This window comes from Carlito syrichta, unplaced genomic scaffold (assembly GCF_000164805.1).
Source record: "Carlito syrichta isolate Samal-C Ts95f unplaced genomic scaffold, Tarsius_syrichta-2.0.1 Scaffold314337, whole genome shotgun sequence".
NCBI lineage: Eukaryota > Metazoa > Chordata > Mammalia > Primates > Tarsiidae > Carlito > Carlito syrichta.
In genome coordinates, this window is record NW_007258433.1 from 169,617 (window position 1) to 196,870 (window position 27,254).

At 46.0% G+C, this 27,254-nt stretch overlaps 1 protein-coding gene across 6 annotated transcripts in view; it reads right to left on the minus strand.

Moving 5' to 3' along the window:
* Window positions 1-672: 672 nt before the first annotated feature.
* Window positions 673-27,254, minus strand: part of LDLRAD4 (low density lipoprotein receptor class A domain containing 4) — a 269,988-nt gene continuing 243,406 nt past the window's right edge. For 4 of the 6 annotated variants that reach the window (XM_008071472.2, XM_021719252.1, XM_021719254.1 and 1 more), the window contains 2 exons: window positions 10,758-10,811; window positions 673-8,360 (listed from right to left, as the gene is read on the minus strand). In XM_008071472.2, coding sequence (XP_008069663.1) covers window positions 7,830-8,360; window positions 10,758-10,811 — 585 coding nt within the window. In that variant the 3' untranslated portion in view covers window positions 673-7,829. The remainder of the gene's footprint in view (window positions 8,361-10,757; window positions 10,812-27,254) is intronic. The other 2 variants (XM_021719255.1, XM_021719253.1) reach the window with 1 other exon arrangement.

Consider the following 27,254-nt stretch of genomic DNA (forward strand, 5'->3'; position numbering starts at 1 on the left):
CAAAAATAAATTGTACATCCCAAAACCATGCTAATTAACTTACTCTAGTAGTTTGGTAGATTGTGTGGGGTTCTGTGCATATACAATCATGTCATCTGTGAACCCATATATTACTTACTTAGAGCATAGAGATATTACTCTAGTCCCTCAACGCAGGAAATGTAGAGTCTTTCTGCTACATTATCGCTGACTGAAGACCTCCAGCGCCAAGGATTGTAAAATACAGTGAGGAAGGCTGTTCCATTGTTGAACAGTTGTCATGTTAGAAATCACATCCACGTTTTGAGCTGAGTACTTCAGTTTCTGTGTAACAGCCAACCAAAAACTTTGAGGCAACTAGCAAGTCCTCCCTGGGCCTCTAGTCTTCGGTGTCAGCAATTCTCCTGGAGACTCTTCCCATGAGAAGACCTGAGGGTCATCTCTGAATATTCTATGTAGAACCTAGCACTGAGAAAAGAATCATGAAGTGATCTGACTAGAGTTGTGTACAGCAGAGTATGAAGTAATGATTTGAAAGGTCAGAGTGAGTAAGAGCTAAATGGAAAGTCTAGCTAGAACCCTAAGAAGTGTTTTCTTTGAGATAGCTCTTAAAATGCACATCATTTCCCCCCATACATGAGCTTGCTAAAAGATAAAAAACGAAACAAAACAAAAACCCAAGGGACAACTGTATGTCACTGATTATTTTTAATGATTTTGTGCTATGGTTTGACCACAGCATTAAGAACAAGCAGAAAAATTTGATTTCATAACTAACAGACAGCACTTGGAGCAACATCTTTCTTTAAAAGTATTGCAATCACAGACCTTAGGTCTAAGACTACACCACCATTGCTCAGTTAAAAGAGGCAGATACATGACAGCTGGAAATATTTTCTGTATATAACTGGAAATTATGTTGAAAGCACAAATGTTTGTTTAAAAAAAGGCTTTAATGACTTCTGATTATCATAGCTAACAACCAACTATTGAAAAGTTCAAAAACAGTTGTACTTTTTTAGTAGATTGCGTTATAATAAAAATTAAATGAACTAAATGCTTGAATAGTATTGTACATATTTTAAAACAGCTTTAAACTAGACAAGTATACAATTAGAAAGTGTGATTTTTGAAAGCCATGGAAGAAAAAATAGCAACATACCAACAAGCATGTTAAAATGAACCAGTATCATTAACAATAAAATGTAAGCCTCAGTTAGTTCTATAAAAGGAAGCAATGATGTGGTAACAAATTTTAGTACCTCTGAGTCCAGAACATTCTCATGCTCACCAGTTCTCCCACAAGGATGAACCTCAGGGGAGGGAGCTTTGTTTCTGAAGTAATGAACCTTGGTTCTTAATGCTGAATACCAAGGGTGCACCCTGGGGTGTATGATGGCGCCGACACATGGGACCCAGAACACACAAGATCATTATCTTCTCACGGTCCTCTCAAATGGATACTAAGGGAAGGGCTGACTTTTAATCCATTCAGCATTAAGAGTTGCATTGTAGAGGTGTTTTCAGTTTAAGGATAATCGGTCATAACTTGTTGTCTGGATGTTATGATTCTATCGTGATTTTCAAAATCAGAACATTCACCATGGAGAAAACAAAAACATTTGGAATTTGTTAGAATAAATATCCCCTGGTGGCAGAATAAGCTGATGATATGGATCAGAGAGGGCAAAATTCCGCGGATTGCCTTCATGGACAACACTCAAAAGGATACCCACACCCAAGCTTCAACAGTGGTTTTAATGAACACCGTGTTATAGGCCTTTCTTTTAAAAAGAAATTAGAATATCTGAAAGATGCAGAGATCACAATCAAACACCACAAACCAAGCAGGAGGAGAGGCATAACTTAACATACAACTAAAAATGTCATCTCTGATGTCAAAATCTAGTTTGTGTTTTGGGTCGGCATTACGAAAGGACACCAGTGGAAATGGATATAAGATTCTTCACTTGGCTGACTGACGGCCAAGTCTCTTCTAGTGCTAACCCACAACACAACACTTTGTCTAAGAGCAGGGTCTCCTTTATGTGGATTTGTTTTTCCTGAGGTATTCTTTCCCTACAAGCTCTACGGTTAGTTCATTGGCTCCACAGCTTCAATTTGTCAAAGAAAAAGGCACAGAGAGACTTGGACACAGATGGTCATAGATGCCTCTGTAGCTGAATAAAGTCCTCTGCTGCAGGTTGCATTATCTACTCTGATACAAGTTTTGCGATATTAACCACAACAAAAACGTGCACTTCTCACTGAGGACTGACGCCTTCGTTTTACTAGAGCAGGAGATAATGTCTGTTGTCCATAAAGCAAGTCTAAAAAAAATCAACATTTCTTTTTCCCCGACTAAAATACAATGACACTTGTCCAGCTGAGCATTAATAAAGTGATTAAAATAAGAAGCGTCTAGTGGCAACCAAAAAGCTGTGAGGTTTTTTTTTTTTTGTAATTATTTTTTTAAAGTCTGTTCACAGCAAAGATGCAACTTTCAATTGCTATGTATACGCTGGTCATAAACTGTTGCTTGTTTGTTTAGACTTCTTTCCCTTGTGTTATAATATTGATATTTGATAGGAAAATAAACTACATAGACTTTTATCTGTATGCATCCATTTGCAAATTTCCTTACAAAAGAGGACGAAGCACGTAGGCATTCACAAATTCTATGCCATTTCTGTTAAAATTGGTATCTATACATTATATTACAGTATTAACAATTTCGTGTTCTACCCATTGGGTAGGATATGTGCATAATATATTCAACTTATATACAGCACCTTACAAATAAAAACATAAGAAAAGACAGACAACTGAAAAAGCACCATTTTAAGTGAGGCACAACAAAGGTGGGAGCATCAAGTGCAAGAGGGGGCGGCTTGGTTCCTACATCTGCTGAAATCAGCGTGAGGCACCTTAGTTGCTTGGAAACTGACATGCAGATCTCTTTGACGCGATAGGGATATCTACAGATAATATGCACAGATAGCGTATGGAAAGCCTCTGTAGAGCTCTAACCCCCTTTCACGTGACACAGAAACAAGCACACGCCAAGGGAAGAAAGAAAAGGATGAAGGAAGACATCGCTTTCGAACAAGACCACCCTACACTCACACACAAAAGCTTCCTAATGCATCCAGCTCGGGAAGCAGCAGCAGCGGCAGCGAGCAAATGGCTGTCTAACCCTGGCAGGAACATAAACTTGGAACTATGCAAAAGACACAGCCTGTTGGGTATGAAGATAGGCTGAGAGACTGACTCCTAAAAAATATCAGCTATTACAAGGCTAAGGGTGCTTTCCGTGGTTTGTTCACCTCTCTGTGATCTCCGGACAGGTGCTGGCAGCTGGCGGCATGGCCTCGGTGGAATCGACAAACAGGTAAGTCACGCAGCCACTGAGAACTAGTGTTTGTGATCTGGGGTGAAAGCAAAGTGTCTTGCCTTGTGACTTTGGTGTGCCACCATGAGATCAAGCATTCTTGCACTGAGACGGAGAGGGCCTCCTCTCGTCATCCGGTCATCCAGTGACGTCCTTTGACCTCAATATGCCAAGTGCATGACATTCACCATGAGGAGAGTCTGGCTCTCACTCTTAAGCAAAGCATGGGGCACACCAGTGCAGGGCGGGAGCAGGCTGCAGGCCATGTTCGCTGGGGCAAGGCTTGGCTCCAGGCGCCAACTTCAGTCACTCAAGCGAGAGGAGCCAAAGTCAACAGAAACCGAGTTTCCTTCCCAGTTTTTTTCTTCCTACTCTGCTTTGGAGCTTTGGACATTTTAAGAACAACCAATGGTATACAAGTGCGGTGACTGTCACCCTCCTAAGCAGCAAAATTCAACAAGCAGACACCAGCACGCCAAACACACCAAGACGGGGTGAGTCCAGGCAAGGATGGCACGGGTGGTCAGGCTCCTGGCTCTGCCTGAAGTACATTGGCAGGAAGTCTTCCGGAGCCCACGAGCACATGACCAATACCAGGAGAGCCTGTCCTGTGGGAGGAGGGGTAGGGGACGAGTGCTGCAGGCCTCAGTGCTAGCAAGCAGCATCTGGCCTGAGGACATAGTTGAAGGGCTGTGTTCCTCCCGAAAAGAAGAGCAAGTGGACAGAAGATAAAGGACCACCCTTGTCAGAGAGGAAGGCGAGGATTTGAATGGATTTTTCTAGATCAGAGCAGCTTTCTAAAAGTGCTTCCTTTTGAGCCCTTCTCACTATGGACATGAACTAAAGGGGGATTCCAACTTCTCATCTGTGTACCAGGTCCCACAGGGGTGTTGGGAGGTCTCCCAGGTCACACAGGGCCCCTGTTTCCTCATAACTTTGAGCTAAAATTCGGTGAATGGAAGTAGAGTCCTCATGATAAATCTTCGTGACTTTTAAAAATTCTCCTCCATGACCCTGAAATTTGTTGTCAATTGGGCATGTGTCCATGTGGTGGGGCGGGGGGTTTACAGGGGAAGGGCATGCTTGTCAAGATTTTTATCAGTCAACTTTGGACATGAAAAATAGGTTTAAACACATAATTTGCTCCACAAACTCTCTTTTCCATGAAGTGTGACTTCAGTGTTTAAAGAACACTGGAGTTTTGGAATCAGCAAATATATGCTGGAAGACAGTTCTTGTATATGGAATTGAAGATGTCTTGGGTTTCCTGCTCCTGGGTGTCCCTTGGAAAAGGGGACAGGGGGATGCCCAGAGTGTTCATTCTCTCCAGATGTTCTTGCCAACAGTGCAATCTTCTGTTGCAAAAATATTCCACAGTGTGCTGGGATAGTTTAAGAGTATAAACCTATCAATGACTGCTGAAACCACTGTTTTTTTAAACTGGACCCTCAGGTTCCATAAGCTTAAAGGATTCTTGAAAGACCGGTAGGTCCCACCACATAAGTTGTGTCTTCACAGTCGCTGTCTTCCACACTGAGCTAGCCACGAGGCAATGGCAGCACAAATAGGTCAGCCACAACCTTTAGAAAAGCTACTGATCTAAATCACCCTTTCCCTGTGTTGAAGGGAAATTGACTATTAAGTCCATTTATGGCCTTGGCTAGACTAATTCATTATGGTGGTCCGGCTTCAAAGACCTTCCAAATTCACGGTTTGATATGAATAACTAAGTTAAATAACTAAGTTAAAAGGCTATTCTCTAGGGTGGCTGAATGGGAGAAACCTCTCTTCGGAAAGACAATTAAAGGTAACTGAATTGAATAATTAGCCAATACTGCAGACATCTGCAAAACATTCATATACTTGCAAAATTACTATGGAACTTATAAGCCTCTGCTCTGAGCTCATTCTTTTAGCAGGTAGAAAACCAGGAACTGTGAAACTGTTTTGAGCTAGAGCTACAGAGTGGGTTCACCTGCTTTACCAGAACTTCCAGCAAGATTTGGATGATAAAATCACTAGCGAATTTCTCACTTTTGCATCTGAGGGGCTACCTGATCAATGATCCAGCACGAGTCCCCACCAGTGCAGTCTGTCTGGGACAAGGGTCTTCTCATCTTCACCTGACAGATAAGGAGACACTTTGTGTCACAGAGTCCCCAGCTTCTCTCAGGCACAGGCTTGACGTCCCAGGAGCCCGTGACCTCCCTGGGACCTCCGGGGTGGTGGGAAAGGCCATCTCTGGCCCCAAGCCTATCTCTACCCTGAGAGCTGGTTTCTCCCTGGAAGAGGCCTTCCCAGTGTCCCTGGAACTGGTCTTTAAATTCGGTCTGAGAACTTCTACCATGGCCTTCAACTGTACATATTTCCACACAAGGCCTTAGATAGGAGCTGGCAACGGTTGTCTATCTTCTCTCTCCTTTCAAGAGTTCAACTAGTTCTGTGGATGTTACTGTGTGAAAGAGATGCATCTAATGGAGATTCCACTCCTCAAAACAAACCAACCGACCAGTGACCAACCTACCAAGATAAGAAGTGGAAGGGAGCAGACCAGGATCAGACAGGACTTGGGGTTCAGAGCAGTCTCTCCAGCCCTCAGCTAGCAGCACAAACCTACCCCACTGAGGAATCGCCTCTGAGATCCACAGACAGACACTGACACAATGCTGATTTGGCATTAAAGCTGCATAGATCGGAGTCACTGAATCACCATTCTGGCTCATCTTGATATGAGCAGAGGCCCCTGCATGGCAGACCACAAGCAAGTAAGCCTTCTCCACTCGCAGTGTTTGTTAAAACGCGTGGGTTGCTACTCTTACAAAAGCCAGCACTTAACATCTGCAGAAGAGAGTGTTTTTTTTTTCAATTATACATAAGAACGGATGTTTGTAAATATCAAGCATATTAAAACTAAGAATAACAATATTTAAAATGAGTATTCTAGTTGCATTTTAACTGCATGTTGTGCTTTTATCCTGTGCTCTTAAGTCACGCTTTCACCTCACCCCACTGTTCTCTGACTGACCACCCAGTTCTTGCCCTCAACGCCCGTGGAAGGGCTGAGTAGAATCCTGCAGGAGTTTGGGGAGGTTTTGAGCACAGCACTCCTGTAGAATGCTGTGCAAACCCTGGCAAGACGCAATGGCTTGTCATCACGACTGGCAGAATGGTGTTCTTCCACCAGTTCCAGCGACTCCCTAAGCAGCAGACACCACCTCCCGCAACACTTGCACGTGAAGTACCGGGGGGACTGTACGGGGTGATGGCTGGGAGCCTCCTGCGAACGAGCCCAGCCTTGCAGAACTGAACTGAGCTATCTAGGGAAGAGGAGAGGCCACGGGGACGGGCGAGGGAGTCACATGTTTCAACAGTATGCAGAATAACCACCTTGCATTTTAAACAATTTATTGCATAAAATAAGGTATGTATCTGAATATGCTTCATGCTACAGTGAAAAATAAATCTAAATTACTGAAGAAACTGCACTGCTGGAGGATAAGGGCAGTGCCAGGTGATACTGGATACATAAATGCAGTTGGGTTCATTTTTAATAAAATATGCAGCCTAAGACTGGTAGAGTAACTCCAAAACAAATTAGAAATGCTGCAACTCAGTACTTCCTATCTTCCATCCGAAAGTCTCTAAATGCTTCAGGGATACACTGCCATTCGATGCAAATTCCTGCACAATAATGACTTTTTGTGTGTGAAATGGTAAACGGTAGGCTACATCCTTGAATATATTTTCTCGTATGATTCTGGGGAACACTCCAGGATATTCCTTGGGCCTGATCACAATCCACAGGTGAAAAGACAACATAGAATTTCATGTAAAACAGTTCCCTCATATGTATTTGAAACATTAAGACAGTGCAACTTTTAAAACACATCATCACAACACAAATTAGCTCCTTGCATTCATCTAACTTCCCCACTTTATACCTTGGCACACAAAATGGGAATTTTGATTCATATTTTTAAAACAAAATAAAAGTCCACGCCTTGGGGGAAAAAGCAAACTGGCTGATTCTTCCCCACAATAATATATAATAATGCTTCCTTCTTTATTCAGTTAGTTATAAAACAGGCCATTCTGGCCCCATTTATCTGCAAAGTCTCCTTTCGGAATTAAATAAATCAAATACCTCTGTGGGTTTCATTTCATGATACCGTCAAAGCATCCCTTTCCCTGCTTTCTCCCCCTGCCCACTCCCCGCATCCCAACCCCTGTCCTCAACGAACACTGTTTGCGGTCAGACCAGATGGAAGTTTGCATCGTCTCAGTCTAGGCTGCGTGCAATCCCCCTGAAAGGAACCAGAAACAAAGACCGTGTTTGCTCATTTGGTTTTACTTAGTTGTACCACGTAATACTGAACAACACTGTGCACAGAAGGGGCCCAGCGCGGCCCCTTCCCTCCCTGGTTTCCTTCTCCTCAGTTCAAGTGCATGCCGGAGGGAATCAGACCAGGTTCCCAGGCTTCCGGTCTTTGCCTTTGATGGGTACTATTGTGCTCTCTGGATTGTTCTGCTGAAACGGCGGTCTGCTGCCCCTGGGTGCATTGCTGCGCTGGTGCTGGAGGAAAGAGGCGCCCGGGTGGTGGCCCATCACCTCACTGTACGTGGGGGGCGGCCTCTCCATCCTCCCGTTACTGCTGCAGGTGGTTGCACTGATGCCCGAGTTGCTGCTGGGTGGGCATGGGCCCCCGCTGTACATAGAAATGTCTATCAGATCACTGTCAAATATGGTTCGGTTGGGGGGGGCCCTCACGGACTCTCGGTTGAGTTCCATCTGCTGTTCGGGGTCCCGGAGCTGCAGGGTGCAGGGCCCCTGGTAAGGAGGTGGCTCTTCGCCGTCAGACAGGGATATGGTGGGAGGAAGGTCGATCTCGTGCTGCACGTAGGGGTAGGTGGGTTGGAAGCGGCTGAACCGATCCCTCTGAATGAAGGATGGGGCAGTAAACCTGTCCCTGGACCGCGGGGCATACATGATCTGGAAGGAGAAGAAAAGAGGCCTGATGACGTTCTTGGCGCAGCGATGACCATAAATGCGACGGAATCAAAGAAACATGTGCTTGGTCTGTGTTCTTACCAGTTGGAACAGTTTCCCCAATGAAATAGGGAGAGACCATTCCATATTTTTTTAAATGTGCTTTTCTTATTCCTCAGAACTCAGGCCATTTATTTTGCCAAACTGCAGTGGATTCAGGATGGTTGAACAAGGGGAACTGAAAGCTTGGGTTCCACGGAATGACTGTGTGAGCCACGTATGCATTTCCCAAGGGTTCAAATAGCATCCACGAGTAACTCCAAGAGTGCAGTAAACAGAGTCACAGAGTGGAGAACACCATGCAGCCAGCACTCAGATCCAGTCATCAATTCAGGCCTCAGCTTCATTATCTACAACTTACAAGGACGGGACGGGGCTGCCTGCATTCTCAGGTCCCTGACAGCTCCTGGAGCCCATGATTTAGAAAAGTGGGGAGGGGCTCTGAGTTTGAATGGCAAATATAAGTTATAATTTCGCACAGCGGTACTTGGAGTGAGTATAGGCATTGGGTCAAATTATTAATTACTTACATAAGCTTACTGCTCTATCAATTACTTTCTTTAAAAAAATCTGAGCCTGGCTCAGTGGCTCAGCCTATAATCCCAGCACTTTGGGAAGCTGAGGTGAGTGGATTGCCCGAGCCCGTGGGTTTGACACCAGCCCGGGAAACTTGGCAAGACCTCATCTCTACAATGAAATAAAAAATTAGCTGGGTATAGTAGCACACGCCTGTAGTTCAGCTGCTTGGAAGGCTGAGGCAGGATTGCTGAAACCCAACAGGCCAATGCCGGGGTGGCCGTGATTGTGCCACTGCACTCCAGCCAAGGCAACAAAGTGAGACTCCAAAAAAATAAACTGATAAAGCAGTGATCTTTTTTTCTTTCTGACTTCTAGACTTTTCCAGTTTTTGGATTCTGGATAAAAGTTTTCTGGAGTTATTTATTCTGGTCACTGACATAAACAACGTTTTATATCCCAAAGTAAACATGAATATACTTTTTTTTCCCCAAAATGAATCTAGATAGTACATTTCTTACAAAATCCTCTCATTTATTCCACCATCCAAGCTTCTTCAGGATAGGGTTCCCCAACCCCAGTCTGCGGCCTGTTGGGAACCAGGCTACACAGCAGGGGGTGAGCCACAGCCAATGAGCGAAGCTTCATCTGTGTCTATAGCCACTGCCCATCACTGGCATTAACCACCTGAGCTCCGCCTCCTGTCAGATCAGGGGTGGCATTAGATTCTCATAGGAGCACGAACCCTACTGTGAACCGTGCATGTAAGGGACCTAGATTGCACGCTCCTTATGAGAATCTAATGTGTGATCATCTCAGGTGGAGCTGAGGCGGTGACGCTAGCACTGGGGAGTGGCTACAAATACAGATTAACATTAGCAGTGAGGTCTGAGAGCACAGAGACCATAATAAATCAATTGCTGGCAGACTCATATCAGAACTCTCTCAGTGAGTGGCAAGGGAGTTGATGTACTTCAATTGTACAACTGTATGTGGTAGCATAGTTATTGTATGATTATTTATAATATAATTTTGTATGTTGTATAATTATGTATAATTATTTCAATATATATTACATTATATATTTACATTATATTTCATTATATATTTATTACGTATACATTTCATTATATATTACAATGTAAGAATAGTAGAAATAAAGTGCATAATAAATGTAATGTGCTTGAATCATCCAGAAATCATTCCCCCACCCTGGTCTGTAGAAAAACTGTCTTCCACGAAACCAATCCATGATGCCAAAAAGGTTGGGAACTATTGTTCTAGGAGATAGATCTTATATCCATGTGTGTGTGTAAACATGTGTGTGTATGGATATGCATTTAACATATATATATATACACACACACACACACACACACACACACACACACACATATGCACACACACATAAACATATAAAGCCACTGGTTTCTCTCACACCATATTTTTAACTTAGAGGCAAAAATATATTATTTTAAAATTCGCATTATTAAACGTGGAGATGTAGGAATGAATCATGCCACGACATTTGTAAACCGTGCCCACACTTGCCAAGGCAATTATTAGCAACTTATGGGACCATGTAACGATCAAGGATTCTCAACCCGCTGTCTGTAGTGAGCTTTAGACGAGCACAAGATTCTAGGCAAAATTCCTCCCCGTCACTTTTTGGACCAAAGCTATAGGCAATGCCTTAATCCCAAAGTGTTGTCTTTAGCCCATGCTATAACATCTGCACCCCTTTCGCCCATGCTGTGGCTGTGACTGCCCCCCGACTCCTCGCACCACCCTCGCTGCAGCCCAACCTCCCTGTCCACTCCTTACCTCTGAGGCCCCTGGCCGTGGCACGGAGCTGTCTGAAGGCCACAGGCACCCTTCCTGGAAGCGAGGAGGGGGAAGAAAGTGAGGAACAAGAAACATTAGGGAAAAAAATCATTAGCATGATAGCAGAGGCAGCATCCAGAAACACTGACTACACTTTTTTGAAGCAACGATCCCATTGTTCTTTTGGCAGTAGCAGACCTGTTTAAAGCATGAAGCAAGAAGGAGCTGGTCCCTTTTTCTGTCTCACATCTAAATGGAAGGTTGTGAGCAAAAGGAAAACTTAGAAAGTTTAGGACCCAGCCATAAAAGATTTGAAGTCAAACACTGAGCAATCTATACACTTGGGTGCTTGAAATACATTCAAAATACTCAGCAAACAGTATTCAGTCACCACCAGGATGTGGACAGTTTCTGGTCCTACCCAGTGCAAATGCACATTGTACCTGCCCGGCCTTCCACAAAGGCACCACCCAGACACAAGCGCTGGCTCTCAAGTTTTTTTTTTTCTTTTAGTTGGAGTCTCACTCTGTCGCCCAGACCGGAATGCAGTGGCATGTTCCCGGCCACCGCAGCCTCAACCTGCTGGGCTCTGGCGATCCTTCCACCTCAGCCTTCCAGGTAGCCAGAACTACAGGTGTGCACCATCACGCCCAGCTTATTTTTTCATTTATTGTAGAGACAAGGTCTCACCAAGTTGCCTGGGTGGATCTTGAACCCGTGGGCTCAGGCAATCCACTCGCCTCGGCCTCCCAAAGTGCTGGGATTACATGCTGAGCCACCGAGCCCAGCCAGCTCTCAAATTTAAAACCAAGTTTCCGAAAACTGAAGGCCCTTCCAGCAACTTCTAGTGAACTTATTCTTCAGTCTGTATATCCACAAGGCAGATGGAACTTAACATCCAGTTGCTCAACATCTTGGCCAGACTGACAAGGTGACGAGCCAGCAACAGGCATGATGAAGGGTCATTTCTAACACCCTAAGTTTGTTCATGAAGCATTTCAGTGTGTCATCCCTCTTGAACCCAAAGTGCTGGCTATTAGCAAGGGTCCACTGGGCTCTTAGCTAAAAGTCTGTTCCCCTAATAAAGAGAGTAAGAACTATGGGGGGTGAGAGCATAAGTCTGGTTTTGGATTCTGAGGAGAGGGATGTCCCACCTGACAAGCACAGAGCCCCGAGAGCCCAAAGCGCCCCTAGGAGCTTGGCAACAGAACAGCGCAGCAGAGGCTGTCCTGTCCTGCCCTATGGAGTATGCTAATACCCTCGCCACTGCTCAACGGGGCGTCTAACACATATAGCCTGTGCCTAAGATACTTGGGGCACATCAGCGGCAAAAATATACACTGACCCAGCTGAGCTTGGAGGAAGTGTGGGCTTAGGGTCCAGCTGTAAACTTATGTGATGGGTGGTGACAGTTCTGGCATAGGGACAGGCAGAAAGCAAAGCAGAATCAAACGGGCTGACAGGCACCGGCACCGGCGCACAGGTCAGCCCCTCTGGAGTCATGGTGACTCTCCCATGGGAAACAGCCTCCCATGGGAAACAGCCTCCCCAGGGCTCTCCGTTCTGTCCTCCCTCCCTTCGCAGCCTGCCTGGAGGCCTCCCTGACTGTCCCTGCAGGGGCCCTTTCCTCTGGGGGCCTCAGAGCCAGCTTCGGGAGCTGGCCCCAGTCCCAGCAAACACACAGATGAAAACCCTGGGCAGTGGGATGGCCAAGGACACCACTGCCTAGTTCAAATGGGGAGGGCGGAACCCAGAGAGGGGCTGCATGTTTTCTGGAAACGGCAGTACCCATCGTCAATGACTGTATGTCCTTAAACATGAGCAAACCTGGCAGTGCCAAGAACAGCCCCACGTCCAGCCTGGCAGATGCATCCCTGATGCCTGGCTCTCGGCTGATTTCAGTGTCACTGCTCTGGGCCACCGCTTGCTCTCTCTGGCCACCCCATCTTGGTCCTTGGAGTTCTGGCCTGTCCTCTCCCCTCACGCCACACTCCACTGGCTGACCAGTGGTCCCCACCTCCTTGAGACTCCTGATTCTAAATCTGTCTAAAGCAGAATCGGCTGGCTTCTCCTCAGACCGCTCCTTCCTCTCAGACTTTGGTGATGCATTTCCCGGATCTACATGCTCGACACATAGGCATTCTTTAAATTGTTAAATGAGTAACTGAATTTCCTTCCTTCCTTCCTTCCTTCCTTCCTTCCTCCCTCCCTCCCTTCCTTCCTTCCTTCGAGTCTCACTCCGCCACCCAGGCTGGAGGGCTGTGGCACGCTCTCGGCCACCGCAGCCTCGACCTGCTGTGCTCAAGCGATCCTTCCGCCTCAGCCTTCCAAGTAGCTGGAACTACAGGCACGCGCCACCACGCCCGACTGATTTTTTGATTTATTGTAGAGATGGGGTCTCACCAAGTTGCCCAGGCTAGTCTCAAACCCGTGGTCCCAGGCAATTCTCACCTCATCCTCCCAAAGCGCTGGGATGATAGGCGTGAGCCACCGCGCCCGGCCCTGAATTCTTTCATAAGTAAACTACTCTTTGTCTGAAACCTTTCTGTCATGACAGGATATCCCTGGCATGAATGGCAGGTCTGTGAGTCCACATGTTCCTCTTCCCAGGCAGCACCAGGAGCCTTGACTTATGGGGAGACTCTGTTCTCTCTTTCTCTATCATCTGCCTGATCCAGACCTGTCAGCAGGTTTTCTTATCGCATCCCACAGAGAGCTCCTGAGGGGGACAGGAGCAGGGCAGGAAAGGGTGTGCAGAGGATAAGGCCCAGCCACAGCACTGGGGTCTCTTCCCTACCGTGCCTTCTTAAGCATGCCTCTCCTACCTTCCTCAGCTCACTGCGAGGGCTGAGCCAAGCCCTGGCCTATTCCTGGGCCAGTGCACTAGTGTGTGTCCCATCTGCTCTCACTGCTCGAAACCAGGACACGCCTGTTTTCTACACATTTTTCTAGCTAGGGTGAAACAAAGTATCCTGCACTGAGGTCCCCAAACCGGAGAACCAAGCCTGGAGCAGGAGGAGGGTCAGCCATGGGTGAAAGAGTTCCTCCACTCCTGCCTTGGGACATCACGGCCCGTGGGCCAGCAGGCATGGCCTGAAGATAGGAACTTTTCCTACCTGGCTTCTGGGTTTTGCAGGAATCACGGAACAGCAAAACTAGAAATCCCAAATGGTAGAACATGCACCTATCATCCCATCACCCTCATATTCGAATAGATTTCTTTTTTCTTTCTTTTTTTTTCTTTGAGTTGGAGTCTCACTCTATCGCCCAGACTGGAGTGCAGTGGCCGCTCCCGGCCACCGCAGCCTCGACCTGCTGGGCTCCAGCGATCCTTCCGCCTCAGCCTTCCGAGTAGCCGGAATTACAGGCATGCGCTACCACGCCCGGCTGATTTTTTTGATTTATTGTAGAGATGCGGTCTCGCCAAGTTGCCCGGGCGGGTCTCGAACCTGCGGGCTCAGGCATTCCACTCACCTCAGCCTTCCAAGGTGCGGGATTACAGGCTGAGCCACCAAGCCCGGCTGATTTCTTTTTTCATGTGCTTTCTAATTCTTGTTCATTTGCACATATTAAGTTTCTATGGTTGTGACCATAGTTTGTATTCTCTTCTTCAGAGAGTATACCGTAAGCACTTCCTTCTACCATCACCATTTTTTGCAGCTTTACTGAGGTAGACTTGACAAATAAAAACTGTTGCTACCTAATAACTTATTTAACTATTCACTGACAATTGCCTCCTACCCCAATTTATTCACTTTTATAGGAAACTTTTTTCTCCAGGATTTTAACCCATGAGGTACACAGAAGACATTATAACCGCAAAGGTGCTAGGGTGGAATGGGTTGAGGCCAACAGCCAAGAAGGCTGTCATTCCAGCTCTGTGCCCTGAACTGCTACACAGAAAACCCAGACTGGGAGACTGACCAGAGTTCTGGAAAGGCTGGATCATGCCCATCCCAGATCGTTAGCTGGCGCTCACTCCACAACCTTCCTTGGTCCCTCAATCAAGGCTGTCACACACGAACAGTTCTCAATGTCGCCCTCGTTAGCACTCAAACCTCTCACACTACTGGTGAAGCCTGCTGACTCTTGCTCCACTTCTGAATATGACAAATCACGATTTGACTCTGTGCCCAGTGTCCTCCGAGGGCCCCGCACCACTGGAGAGACGGTAGCCGAACACAAAGATATCCCCATCCCCGTCGAGACCTTCCGTTTCCTCCCGCCAAACGCTGGGGAGAACATTTCCAGGGAGAAGGGGACCCACTACTTGGCTGGCGTTGGCTTGATTCGGGGTCCTCATTTTCGAGCCAATTTTAATCTCAACAGTGAAGGCACCAATGTTCTTGGCTAATGCTCGCATGATTACATTGTGGTATACTCAGAATAAGTTGTGAAATAAAGATCATACTTCAAGTAGTTCACAGGCTTTGGGGCCAAACTTGGCTAATAATTTCACACAGGCAGAAATGCATCCCCTCCCTTGCAGGCTGTTTCTTCGTAAGGACACCCACCACAAGGAAGGGAGACAGACGGTCACCCAGCTGCCCCTTAATGGCTGCGCTCTACATTTACAGAATATGCGTAGGGTTTGTGGGGGGATGGGAGAGGAGGTTGCAGTGAAAACAACTTATCATATAAACCTCGCAAATGGAGCGCAGAGTTGCAACGGCCCAAAAAGCTAACACTGTGCTCTAACGGCGTCCTGTTATTGATTGCTCTACTGCCGATATCTGCTTTCCCGAGACCCGCATCCCAAAGCTGGGTGACTGATAATGTCCTGGTACTGATGGTCAGTGTTTGCTTTCCTAAGACTGCATTTTAAGTGATTAACAACATCCTGAGAGAGACTGGTGTGATGCGGACATCTACATCTCAAGGCCAGCTGAAACACCCTAAACTGCTTCTTGGCGCCCAGTTAAACCTGAACTAGGATATATAAGTGGCCTGCAAGAGAACAAAGGCTGCTGGTTTCTCTCTACAGAGCCAGTCAGCCACCCCCCTTCTTTTCTTTTCTTTTCTTTTCTTTAATAAACCTTTTAACCACCAGCGGTTCATCTGTTCCTTCTCGGCATATGTTACAAATACTTCTTTGCAGCAGGTCTCAGTCTTTTCCACTGAACTTGTGAGACAGGGCACACACCTCTGATGGGCACTGGGGCCACATGTTCCCCTGGTGGGAGGGCGGGGGAAGGAATGCCAAACAATTCCCAGATTTTTTTTCTTTTATTTTTGAGTTGGAGCCTCACTCCGTCGCCCACACTCGACCTGCTGGGCTACGGCAACCCTTCCGCCTCAGCCTTCCAAGTAGCCGGAACTACAGGCACGTGCTACCACACCCGGCTAATTTTTAATTTATTGTAGAGACGAGGTCTTGCCAAGTTGCCCAGGTGGGTCTCGAACCTATGGGCTCAGGCAATCCACTCCCCTCAGCTTCCCAAAGCGCTGGGGTTACAGGCCGAGCCACCGAACCCGGCCAATTCTCAGACTTCAAATGGTCACTGCAACCCCTTGCTCTACTCAAGAAAGCATTCTGGAATGCACACAGGTTAGAGGGACGTTACTCTAGGGAGCACTTTGAGTCAACTGCAGTTTATTTTTTAAGGTGCATCACTCTCAAATCATTCATGTTTTATCTATTGTTAGTACCAGCTCCTTGACTTGACATCCTCGCAGGACACACAGGTACTGTTACACCTGCCCCAGGGAGCTTACAAGAGGGCGTCCGATGCGGGGCGAGTATGGGGTGGGGGCGGGGGGGCTCTGTGTGTGCAGGGCCTTGCATGCATGTTTCTTATTCTCCAGTTCTCTCCCTAAAACAAAGGCACTCACAAATCAGAAAGGCAATACAGATCCTCTGATGACAGTTTAATATTACACAGATGGAGTTTATGACTATGGGCAAAGATACAGATCCTGACTCTGCCACTTTTATTTTTTATTTGAAAACACTTGTTTAAAAAAAAAAAAGATGGGTTCTCACTATGTTGTACAGGCTGGAGTGTAGTGGCTATTCACAGATAGGGTCATAGCTTACTGCAGTCCTGCACTCAGGTTACCTTCCCACCTCAGCCTCCTACATAGCTGGGACTCCAGGTGTGTGTCACCACATCCAGCTTCTGTCACTTTTATTTTTTGAGTTGGAGTCTCACTCTGTTGCCCAGTCTGGAGTGCAGTGGCACACTCCTGTCCACCGCAGCCTCAATCTGCTGGGCTCAGGCGATCCTTCCGCCTCAGCCTTCCAAGTAGCTGGAAATACAGGCGCCCAGCTAATTTGTGTGTGTGTGTGTGTGTGTGTGTGTGCTTTTTTTTTTTTGAGTTGGAGTCTCACTCTGTCACCCAGATTGGAGTGCAGTGACCGCTCCCGGCTACCACAGCCTCGACCTGCTGGGCTCCAGCGATCCTTCTGCCTCAGCCTTCCAAAGCTGGAACTTACAGGTGCACGCTACCACGCCGGCTAATTTTTTGATTTATTGTAGAGATGAGGTCTCATCAAGTTGCCCAGGTGGGTCTCGAACCCGTGGGCTCAGGCAATCCACTCACCTCAGCCTCCCAAGTCGTGGGATTACAGGCTGAGCCACCGAGTCCGGCGTGTGAGTGATTTATTGTAGAGACGAGGTCTCGCCAAGTTGCCAGGGCTGGTCTCGAACCCTCAGGCTCAGGCAATCCACTTGCCTCGGCCTTCCAAAGTGCTGGGATGACAGGCTGAGCCACCAAGCCCGGCCTTCTGCCACTTTTCAATCGGGCTCACAGCTCACTCAGCTTCTCCAAGCCTCAGTTTCCTTATTAGTAGAAGAGGTTTGCTGTGAGGCTAACTGCCAAATGTGAAAATTCCTTGGCAGTAACTTAGATAAGTAAGTATTCAGTGAGCAGTAGCCCTGCTCCTCTCATGTGATGGCTGCCTGCTGTTATGTACTCCATTATGTCTTTTAAGCTCACTGACATTTCCTTATTATTTATTATTTAGTTTATTTTTTTGAGTTGGAATTTCACTCTGTCAACCCAGGCTGGAATGCAGTGGCACACTCACAGCCACCGCAGCCTCAACCTGCTGGGCTCAGGCGATCCTTCTGTCTCAGTCTTCCAAGTAGCTGGAATTACAGGCACACGCCACCATGCCCAGCTAATTTTTGACTTATTGTAGAGATGAGGTTTCGCCAAGTTGCCCAGGTTGGTTTTGAACCCGCGGGTTCAGGCAATCCTCTCACCTTGGCCTCCCAATGTGCTGGGATTATAGGCGTGAGCCACCACACCTGGCTACTTCCTTATTATTATTATTTTAAAAACAACTTTCTGTTGTTTTGAATGGAAAGTCTAGGGGAATGAGGGCAGCCTTAGCAGAGCTGTATTTATTTCAGATTTCTTCAGGAGCTTTCTCCTAAGGTTGGGAGCTGCACTAGCCAAAAGGCCCCCGTCACAGGCAAGTTCTTCTCCCAGGCTTCCGACTCCTTGGTTTCAGCCAAACTCTAGGTGCTACATAGACCAAAGGCCCACCATTACATCACAACTACAGCACTCTTAAAACGTTAGCTCGGCCTAGTAATCAGCGGCCCACTGAGGAAGTCACCATGATTACAAACCGTGATGCACTTGTGTGATGTCATGCGGTCACACGGGAAAACAGTGGAGTGGGTTAAAAAAAACTGGATAGCATTCAATTTTGTGATAAGCTTTTATCTTCTCTTGAACTGTGTTTTCTTCTAGGATGAACTCTTTCTTGTGAATGAATACATTGTTATTTGTGGTCCTCCCGAAATGCAGTCCATGTCTGATGATCACTATATTCCACCACCTCTGAGCAGGGTGAGAACATTTTTCTTCTGGCCCTGCAAGGCTGTGGGCAGAGCCTTGATGGCAGCAAACACGCCAAGGCAGAAGCTTTGGCATGTGGACACACATTTTCAGACTCCTTTACACTTGAGGAATCTGTTTCATATTTTTTTCTTTCTGAATGGTCAATGAACAACCATACCAACAGGAAAACTTCCCACAAGTTCAATCTGCTCAACCCTAAGCCATTTGCCTTAAAGAGAAAAAAAATAGCCGGGCTTGGTGGCTCAGCCTGTAATCCCGCGCCTTGGGAGGCTGAGGCAAGTGAATTGCCTGAGCCCGAGGGTTCGAGACCCACCTGGGCAACTTGGTGAGACCTCATCTCTACAACAAATCAAAAAATTAGCCGGGCCTGTAGTTCCAGCTACTTGGAAGGCTGAGGTGGAAGGATCGCTGGAGCCCAGCAGGTCGAGGCTGTGGTGGCCGGGAGCAGCCACTGCACTCCAGTCTGGGTGACAAAGTGAGACTCCAACTCAAAAGAAAAAAAAAATCACCTGATCATCCAAATGATTGTCTTTATGATGCCAAGAATCAAGATGTGTTCTTTGCAGATCTGGAGCACAATGACTGAATTTTCCTCCTTTAAATCTGACCATTTGGCACACTTGGAGGAGATGGGGAATGTTCCCAATGTGATGGTACTTGGAAGTTGAGCCTTTGGGGGGTAATCAGGGCATGAGGATGGAGTCCTCATGGAGATCCATGTCCTTAGAAGAAGAGGCCACAGCCTGTCATCACAGCACTTTGGGAGGCCGAGGCGAGAGGATTGCCTGAGCCCAGGGGTTTAAGACCGACCTGGGCAACTTGGTGAGACCTTGTCTCTACAATTAAAAAAAAGGCCTGGTGTGATAGTGCACACCCCTAGTTCTAGCTACTTGGAAGACTGAGGCAGAAGGATCACCTGAGTCCAGCAGGTTGAGGCTGCAGTGGCTGTTAGCATGCCACTGCACTCTAGCCTGGGTGACAGAGTGAGACTCGGACTCCAAAAAAAGAAGAGGCCAGAGAGCAAGCAAGCTGTTTCCACTGTATGAGGATGGCAATTTTCAGGGCCTTCGTCAGAAACAATCATAGGCACTGTGATCTCTGACACCCAGCCTCAGAAGGAGAAATATATGTCTGTTATCTATAAGACACTTTGTTATAGCAGCCAAACCAAAACCAAATTTTAAAGTATCAACCATATGTTTAGGAATTTTATCCAATTTGAATTAATTCTTTTACTGTAAGATAAGGGTCCAAGGTCACTCATTTGCATATGGATGTCCAGTTTCCCTACCACCATTTTTGAAGACGATCCTTTCCCCATTAAATGATCTTGGCACCCTTGCTGAAAATCGTTTGACCCCGGAATTCATTTATAAAAAACTGTGTATTTATTCTTCCATGTTTAAGCTTCAGTCCCCTTCAAAGTACTCTTTGTTTGATGCAATACGCCTACTGAGACGCTTTTTTCCTCAAGACAGTTTTTGAACTCGTCAATTTTGGTGCCTTTTAATGCTTCTTGCTGTTTTTTGTTTAACCTCTTTCACATTGGCAAAACATTTCCCTTTGAGGATTTTTTCAGGGAAACAAGAAAAAGTCACTTGGGGTGAGATTGGGTGAATAGGGAGGGTGGGGCATAGGGGTCATGCTGTTTTTGGCCAACTACTGTTCAACACAGCATGGGGTAGGCAGGTGCATTGTGGTGGTGGAAGAACCAGATGCTCGCTAGCCACAACTTGCAATGTTTCTTTCAGCCTTCTCAAGACTTTTGGTGACATTTACCTGAAATGTTACCACTCTGCCTAGTTAGGGCTCTATAGGGCTTACCTATAAAAGATAAAAAATGCAGTTGACCATTTGATCCTGGGGAACAAATTCCAAATGTACTACATGGGGTCTGCCCTCCAAAAGACAATTCTGGGTTTTCTGGGTTTCCTCGTACACAAGGATTTATTTCTAAAGTTTCTGTTCTATTTAATTGGGCTATATGTCTGTCTTTACACTAGTACCAATTATTTGTTTACTGCAACAAATTTTGAAATCAGGATTTGTGAGATCTCCAATTTTGTTGTTCTTTTTTAAGTCTACTTTGGCTATTTTGGGTCCCTTGAGATAACATATGAGTTTTAGGATGAATTTTTCTATTTCTGCAAAAAGCACCTCTGAAATTTTGGTAGGGAATGAACTAAATCTGTAGATTGTTTTAGGCAGTATTGACAATATCATCTTTTGATCTATGATTATGAGATATCCTTCCATTTATTGTGTCTTTAACTTCTTTCAGCAATGTTTTACATTTTTCATTGTACAAGTATTTCACTTCTCCAGTTATTTCTAAGCATTTTATTCTTTTTGATGCTATCAAACTGTTTTCTTAATTTCCTCATAAGATTGTTCATTGTTAGTGTAAAGAAAAACAACTAATTTTTGCATGTTGATTCTGTCTCCTGCTACTTTGCTGAGTTCTAACAGTTTTTGGGATTGAGTTTTACTTGGGTAGAATTTTTACATATAGGATCATGTCATTTGTGAACAAAGATAATTTTGCCCCTTCCTTTACAACTGGAGTGTCTTTTATTTCTCTTTCCTGCCTAATTGCTCTGGCTAGAAATTCCAATATATACTATGTTGAATAGCAGTGTAAAAGCAGGCATCTTTGTCTTCTTCCTAATATTAGAGTATTAGATATTGAGTATGATGTTAGCTGTGGGTTTTTCCCAGATGGCGTTTATGATGTTGAGGTAATTTCCTTATATCATTCTTTGTTGAGTGTTTCCATCATGAAAGGAAGTTGAGTTTTGCCAAATATTTTCTCTGTATCAATTGAGATGATTGTGTTTCCTCTCCACCGACCCCCCCCATTCTGTTACTGTGGTGTATGGCTGAATTTTGTACCTGGACCCACCCTTGTATTCTGGGAACAAATCCCCACCTGGTGATGATGTATAGTTCTTTTAATGTACTGCTGAATTCAGTTTTCCAGTATTCTGTTGAGGATTTTTACATCAACATTCATAAGAAATATTTGGCCTATGGTTTTCTTTTTTGTATCGTGCAGTGTGTGGCTTTGGTATCAGGGATGCTGGCCTCATAGAATGGATCAGGAAGTGTTCCTACCTCTTTAACATTTTGGAAGTTTGAGAAAGACTCGTGTCAGTTCTTTAAATGTTTAAATGTTGGTCAATTCTTTACATGAACCATGTGGCTCAGGGCTTTTCTATGTTGGAAAGTTTCTGATGATTGGTTTGAGCTCCTTATTCGTTATAGATCTCTTAGGATTTTCTATTTCTTCATGATTCAGTTTTGGTAAGGTATTTCTAGGAATTTGTCACTTTCATCTAGGTTATCCAATTTGTTGACATACGATTACTCATAGTACTCTTTCGGAATCCTTTTTATTGCTGTATTTCTTAGATCATTTTTCACCCAAACGACATAACATTTTCTATTATTAAAAGAGGAGTCTGTGACCAGGACTTACACAGGCGTCTACCATGTGCCGTGGGCTGGAGTTTGCTGTCTTGCATCCATGTGCACTGTGACCCATATGAGGCCACCCCACACCATGAACCCTTCTTGGGCTTATGCTTTCATCTAAATTATCCTTTCCACACCCCTAGAGGGCTACAGGAATCCTCAGATCTGAGAAATGGAAACAACCAGCAAAAACACCTAATATGGTGTTTTTCAAACTGCGTTTTGCAACCTTTTAGAGAGCTGGAAAATCAATTTAAGGGGTCACAGCCAGTATTCCAAAAAACAAAATAAAACAGAAATGATCTGAGTAGACTGTAAGTAATGCTTTGCAAAACTTTTGCCTTAATTGTGTATATGAGACATATACACGATATGCCTCATCCTGACAGAAAACGTGTTTCTTACTGTACCTTGTGGTCAAGATTAAAGGCCTTTGATCTAAAGCAATCATCTCTCATTTTAGACAGGAAGAAACTGAGGCCCAAAGAGGATACACCACTCTCCGTGGGCAACACAGTCAGTTTGTGGTAAAGCAAGGCCGTGGTGGGATATTTGCACTTTTACCCAGGGCCCCTCCCAGTGTAGTGTTTGTATGGCCTCAAACAGGTGGAGACCTATTTTTCTCTCTGTTCCAAGGTGAGAATTTCAAAGCCGAGGTAGAACTGATCTTTGGATGTTCAGCAACACCTCCACCTCTCCTAACATCAGTCTTCTCTCGTTCCCTCCCTTTTCTCAAGCGACCTCTCATCACTACCCAAATGTTTGGCTACTATTGTCTTTTCCACTCTAGATGGCAGCAACAGCTTAGATGTAAAGCCAATACCCCTTGATGTCAATGACTACTCTCTGCAGCATTTCTCCTTTCAATCCTTCTTGGGAATCAACTATCAGACTTCTCCACACTTGGTATCTCCCTCCCAACTCAACTCAATCTAGGGCAAATCCCTTAAGAGAAAAGACAAATCATCGAGGTAGGCCTGTTGGGGAAAAAAGAAAGGGAATCCTTTCTATTTCTAGAACAATACAACGGGTTAGGAAAGAAAAAGAGGTACAAGGTGCCTATCCCAGCTTGGTACTCGGGGACAGTAAGCAACCAGACTTCGAGAAAAATCAGCCTGGGAATTAGAGGCTCAGGGCAGCAAGGAAATGTGGAGCCACATGCTATCAGCCTACACAAGCACAGTCTTTCTTTTTGAGTTGGAGTCTCACTCTATCACCCAGACTGGAGTGCAGTGGCCGCTCCCGGCCACCGCAGCCTCCACCTGCTGGGCTCAGGTGATCCTTCCGCCTCAGCCTTCCAAGGAGCTGGAACTACAGGTGTGGGCTACTACACCTGACTAATTTTTGATTTATTGTAGAGATGAGGTCTTGCCAAGTTGCCCAGGTGGGTCTCGAACCCGTGGGCTCAGGCAATCTACTCACCTCGGCCTCCCTAAGTGCTGGGATGACAGGCTGAGCCACCAAAGCCTGGCCAGGCACAATCCTGATATCAGCTCCAATCACCCCATCTAATGTGTGAGGGAAGCAAGGGCACAGAGGGGAATATTTTGCCTAAGTCCACAGAACAGGCAGAAGAGCAGCCTGGAGTCATCAACCCTGGTGAGCCTCCCGACAAGGGCCACCCAGAGTCAGAATAATCGGGGTCATTTATTTTTTCAGAACAAATGTCAATTGTCTTTTTGGGGGTTTTTTTGAGTCGGAGTCTCACTGTCGCCCAGGCTGGAGTGCAGTGGCATACTCCCGGCCACCGCAGCTTCGACCTGCTGGACTCAGGCGATCCTTCCTCTTCAGCCTTCCAAGTAGCTGGAACTATAGGCATGTGCCACCACGCCCTGCTTATTTTTTGATTAACTGTAGAGACGAGGCTCTCGCCATGTTGCCCAGGCTGGTCTCGAACCTGTTGGCTCAGGTTCCACCTCCCAAAGTGCTGGGATTACAGGTGTAAGCCACCACACCTGGCTACAAACACCAACTTTCAAAGACTAAGTAAAAAAACAAACTTTACTATTAGATGATTAATGCCAATACCTTATATATTTTAAAGATAACTACAAGTTTGTTTATACAAATTTTTATCAAATTTAATTTAAAAGTATTATTTTAGCTTACACATAATTTTGCCACAATACAAACCATGTTCAAATGAATTACCTTGGGAGTCTATAGATGCCCACAGCATTATTGGGATTGCCTGCAGCAACAGTGTATGTGAACAGAGGATATTTTGCAATTGCAAAAGTAATACACGAATACATTCTCACCATAAAATTTTGCCAACACAGACCGAGGTTCCCTCATTCACAAGTCTTCCCCAGAGGCAGCTGGCAGCTTGCTTTGGCTCCTTTCTGACCTTTCTCTACAGTAGCATCCATTTGTACCTTGGGCAACATCAGTCTCACTCACTGAGTCACACCTGGCTTTGCACCAAAATATTATCATTTAGCTTTATCACCCACATCAGGCACAAGACTTCACTCTAAGTAGATTTTGGCCGGTACCAGCAATCAGATGCATCCTCAGAGGACAAAACAGGAAAATCGAAGACTTGCTATCACAGAGAAGTTAAAAAAAAAATTTTTTTCCCCAGGAATGGTGGTTCATGCCTATAATCCCTAAACACTTTAGGAGGCCGAGGTAGGAAGAGCGCTGGAAGCCAGAAGTTCAAGACCAGCCTGGGCACAAAATGAGACACTGTCTCTGCAAAAATAAAAATAAAAAAATTAGCCAGGCATGTGGGTAATGCTGGTAGTCCCGGCTACTTGGGAAGCTGAGGTAAGAGGATCGCTTGAGCCCAGGAGTCTGAGGCTGCGGTGAGCTATGATTGCACTACTGCACTCCAGTCTAGGTGACAGAGCAAGATCCTGTCTCAAAAAAATTAATACAAATTAAAAAACACACACACGAATACATAAATAAAAGAAAAAAGTTTCTCTTGACTTAAAACAAAAACTGTATGGCCTCCAATAGGTGGAAATCTATTTTTCTATTTTTCTCCTTGTTCCAGGGTGAGAATTTCAAAGCTGAGGTAATTTGAAAACTGATTTGAGCAGTGGCAACATCAGCAGGACAACTGGAGCCACTCACGTCGCCTTAAAGACGGCCCTTGGCTCTTCAAAGGGTCGACCTGCCGCTGTTCAGGAGGGAATTTGCTGTGTGACCTTATGGTCCCTATCCTTATCCAGTTTCTGCTCGACAGCTTGGCCTCCGGTTTCTCTTGTTGAAGAGAGCATTCTTGTTTTGAAATGATGCAAAACCACCTCATCCTCTAATGATTCAATTAGGTGCAAAGAAGGGCAAATCTTTCTCTTTTTCTTTTTTTGAGTCGGAGTCTCACTCTGTCACCCAGACTGGAGTGCAGTGGCTGCTCCCGGCCACCGCAGCCTCGACCTGCTGGGCTCCGGCCATCCTTCTGCCTCAGTCTTCCAAGGAGCTGGAACTACAGGCACGTGCTACCACACCCGGTTAATTTTTCTTTTTTGTTGATTGTAGAGACGAGGTCTCGCCAAGTTGTCTGGGCGGGTTTTGAACCTGCGGGCTCAGGCAATCCACTCGCCTCGGCCTCCCAAAGTGCTGGGATTACAGGCTGAGCCACCGAGCCCGGCCGGGCAAACCTTTCAAACGACCACTTTGCCACCTGGTCACACGAAAGTTCTTGCCCATCAAGCACTGACCATTCACTTGGCTCTTGGAAATGCAGTTTCTGTGACTTATGTAATACGGAGAGTTGTTGCTGGACAAAGTTGACAACAAACACATCTGGTCTGCGGTGCAGCGGCGTCTGCCTTGCCTATAGAGAGACGGTCCCTGCCACTGTGCATCCCAGCAAAAACACCAGAGGAAGCCTGTGGCTCTTTTCTTTTGTCTGGGGTGTCAGAAACAGGCCAATTACAACTGGTTCAGTAAGCCCTCCAGTCCCGTCTTTTAAAGCTTACTGAAAATAGCTCCTTTCTGTCATTTCATAAGTGCTTTTATAAATGCAGCCTAAAGTAGGAAGGAACACAGCGAGCTAGCTTTTCAGTAGGAATGAACAGCACTATGAAGACCCCCACTCCCTGTTCTCTTCATGGGACCCCATGACATTGTCTGTGGGCTTCTCAGACACCCCGGGCCTGGGCCCACCTCAGAGCTTCCACTCAGGTAGGGTTGTGCAGGAGAATGGCCCAGATGGAGAAAGGTGCCCACCATATTCCGTGTACCCAGAGGTCCCTTCTACCGTAAGTTCTGAGCCCCAGCATGGTGGACTCCTGGCTGTTAGCCACCTGGCCAACTACCTCTCCTTTGGCTGCTCCTGCTCCCAAGGCCAACAGAGAGGCGACAGCAGCCAAGAAGCCCATAGCCACATCTGTCTCCTCGCCTCCAGGCTCCAGCCACAGAGTCCTGCCCAGGGAGATGACAGGCCAGCAGGGACCATGAGTGACCACCTCAGACTGGGCACAAGACAACGCTGTGCACCGTTGACCCAGACATACATATCTGAACTCCTAATCTAGCAGGTGTGGTCTTTACTTCCACAATGGCATTTTCACTCATTTTTCTAGAAACCGGTGGCCCTCTTGGCCTCCCTTTATTTTCAGCCTGTGGGAGTAAAGAAGAATATTTTCTCTAAAAAGCCTCCCATCTGCAAGCCAATAAACGGCCATGACACTGCCCAGTGCTGAGATTCCTTCAGGCAGGAATCTGCTGTGTGACCTTGTAGTCCATGATCCTTATGCTGCCTTTTCAAGAGAAGATGGAAATTCTAATGTTATGCAAAATCTCCTGATTTTTGAAAGCTCCATCAAGTTTTGTTAGAAGCCTGCTGCCCCTGTGGGGCGAACCACACGCATGGGCCATGTTCCAGGCCAACTCTTCAGCTTCTATAAATGGTCTGTTGGGTTGGAACCAGACTGCACCGGAATACTACGGATTGATGAGCACAGGTTTCTGCACCAAGAGAGCTGACCACCACCAAGCACTAGTCCTCTTTTCCAACAGCTGGGGCCCCCTGCCCACGTCCACTCATGGGCTGCGCTGGGTGCTAGCTGGCCTGTCACCGTTCCTTCCCAAGCTGCTGAAGAACCGTCTCCATGGGGAGGCACAGGCATCTGGATTTTCATGATTGATGCAATCCCTGGAGCAATTGGTAATGAAGAGATGCCCGATGTTATTTCTTTTATTAACTTTTAAATTGAAGTGACTGTTTCTATAGGTCGAAAATGGATGAATAGC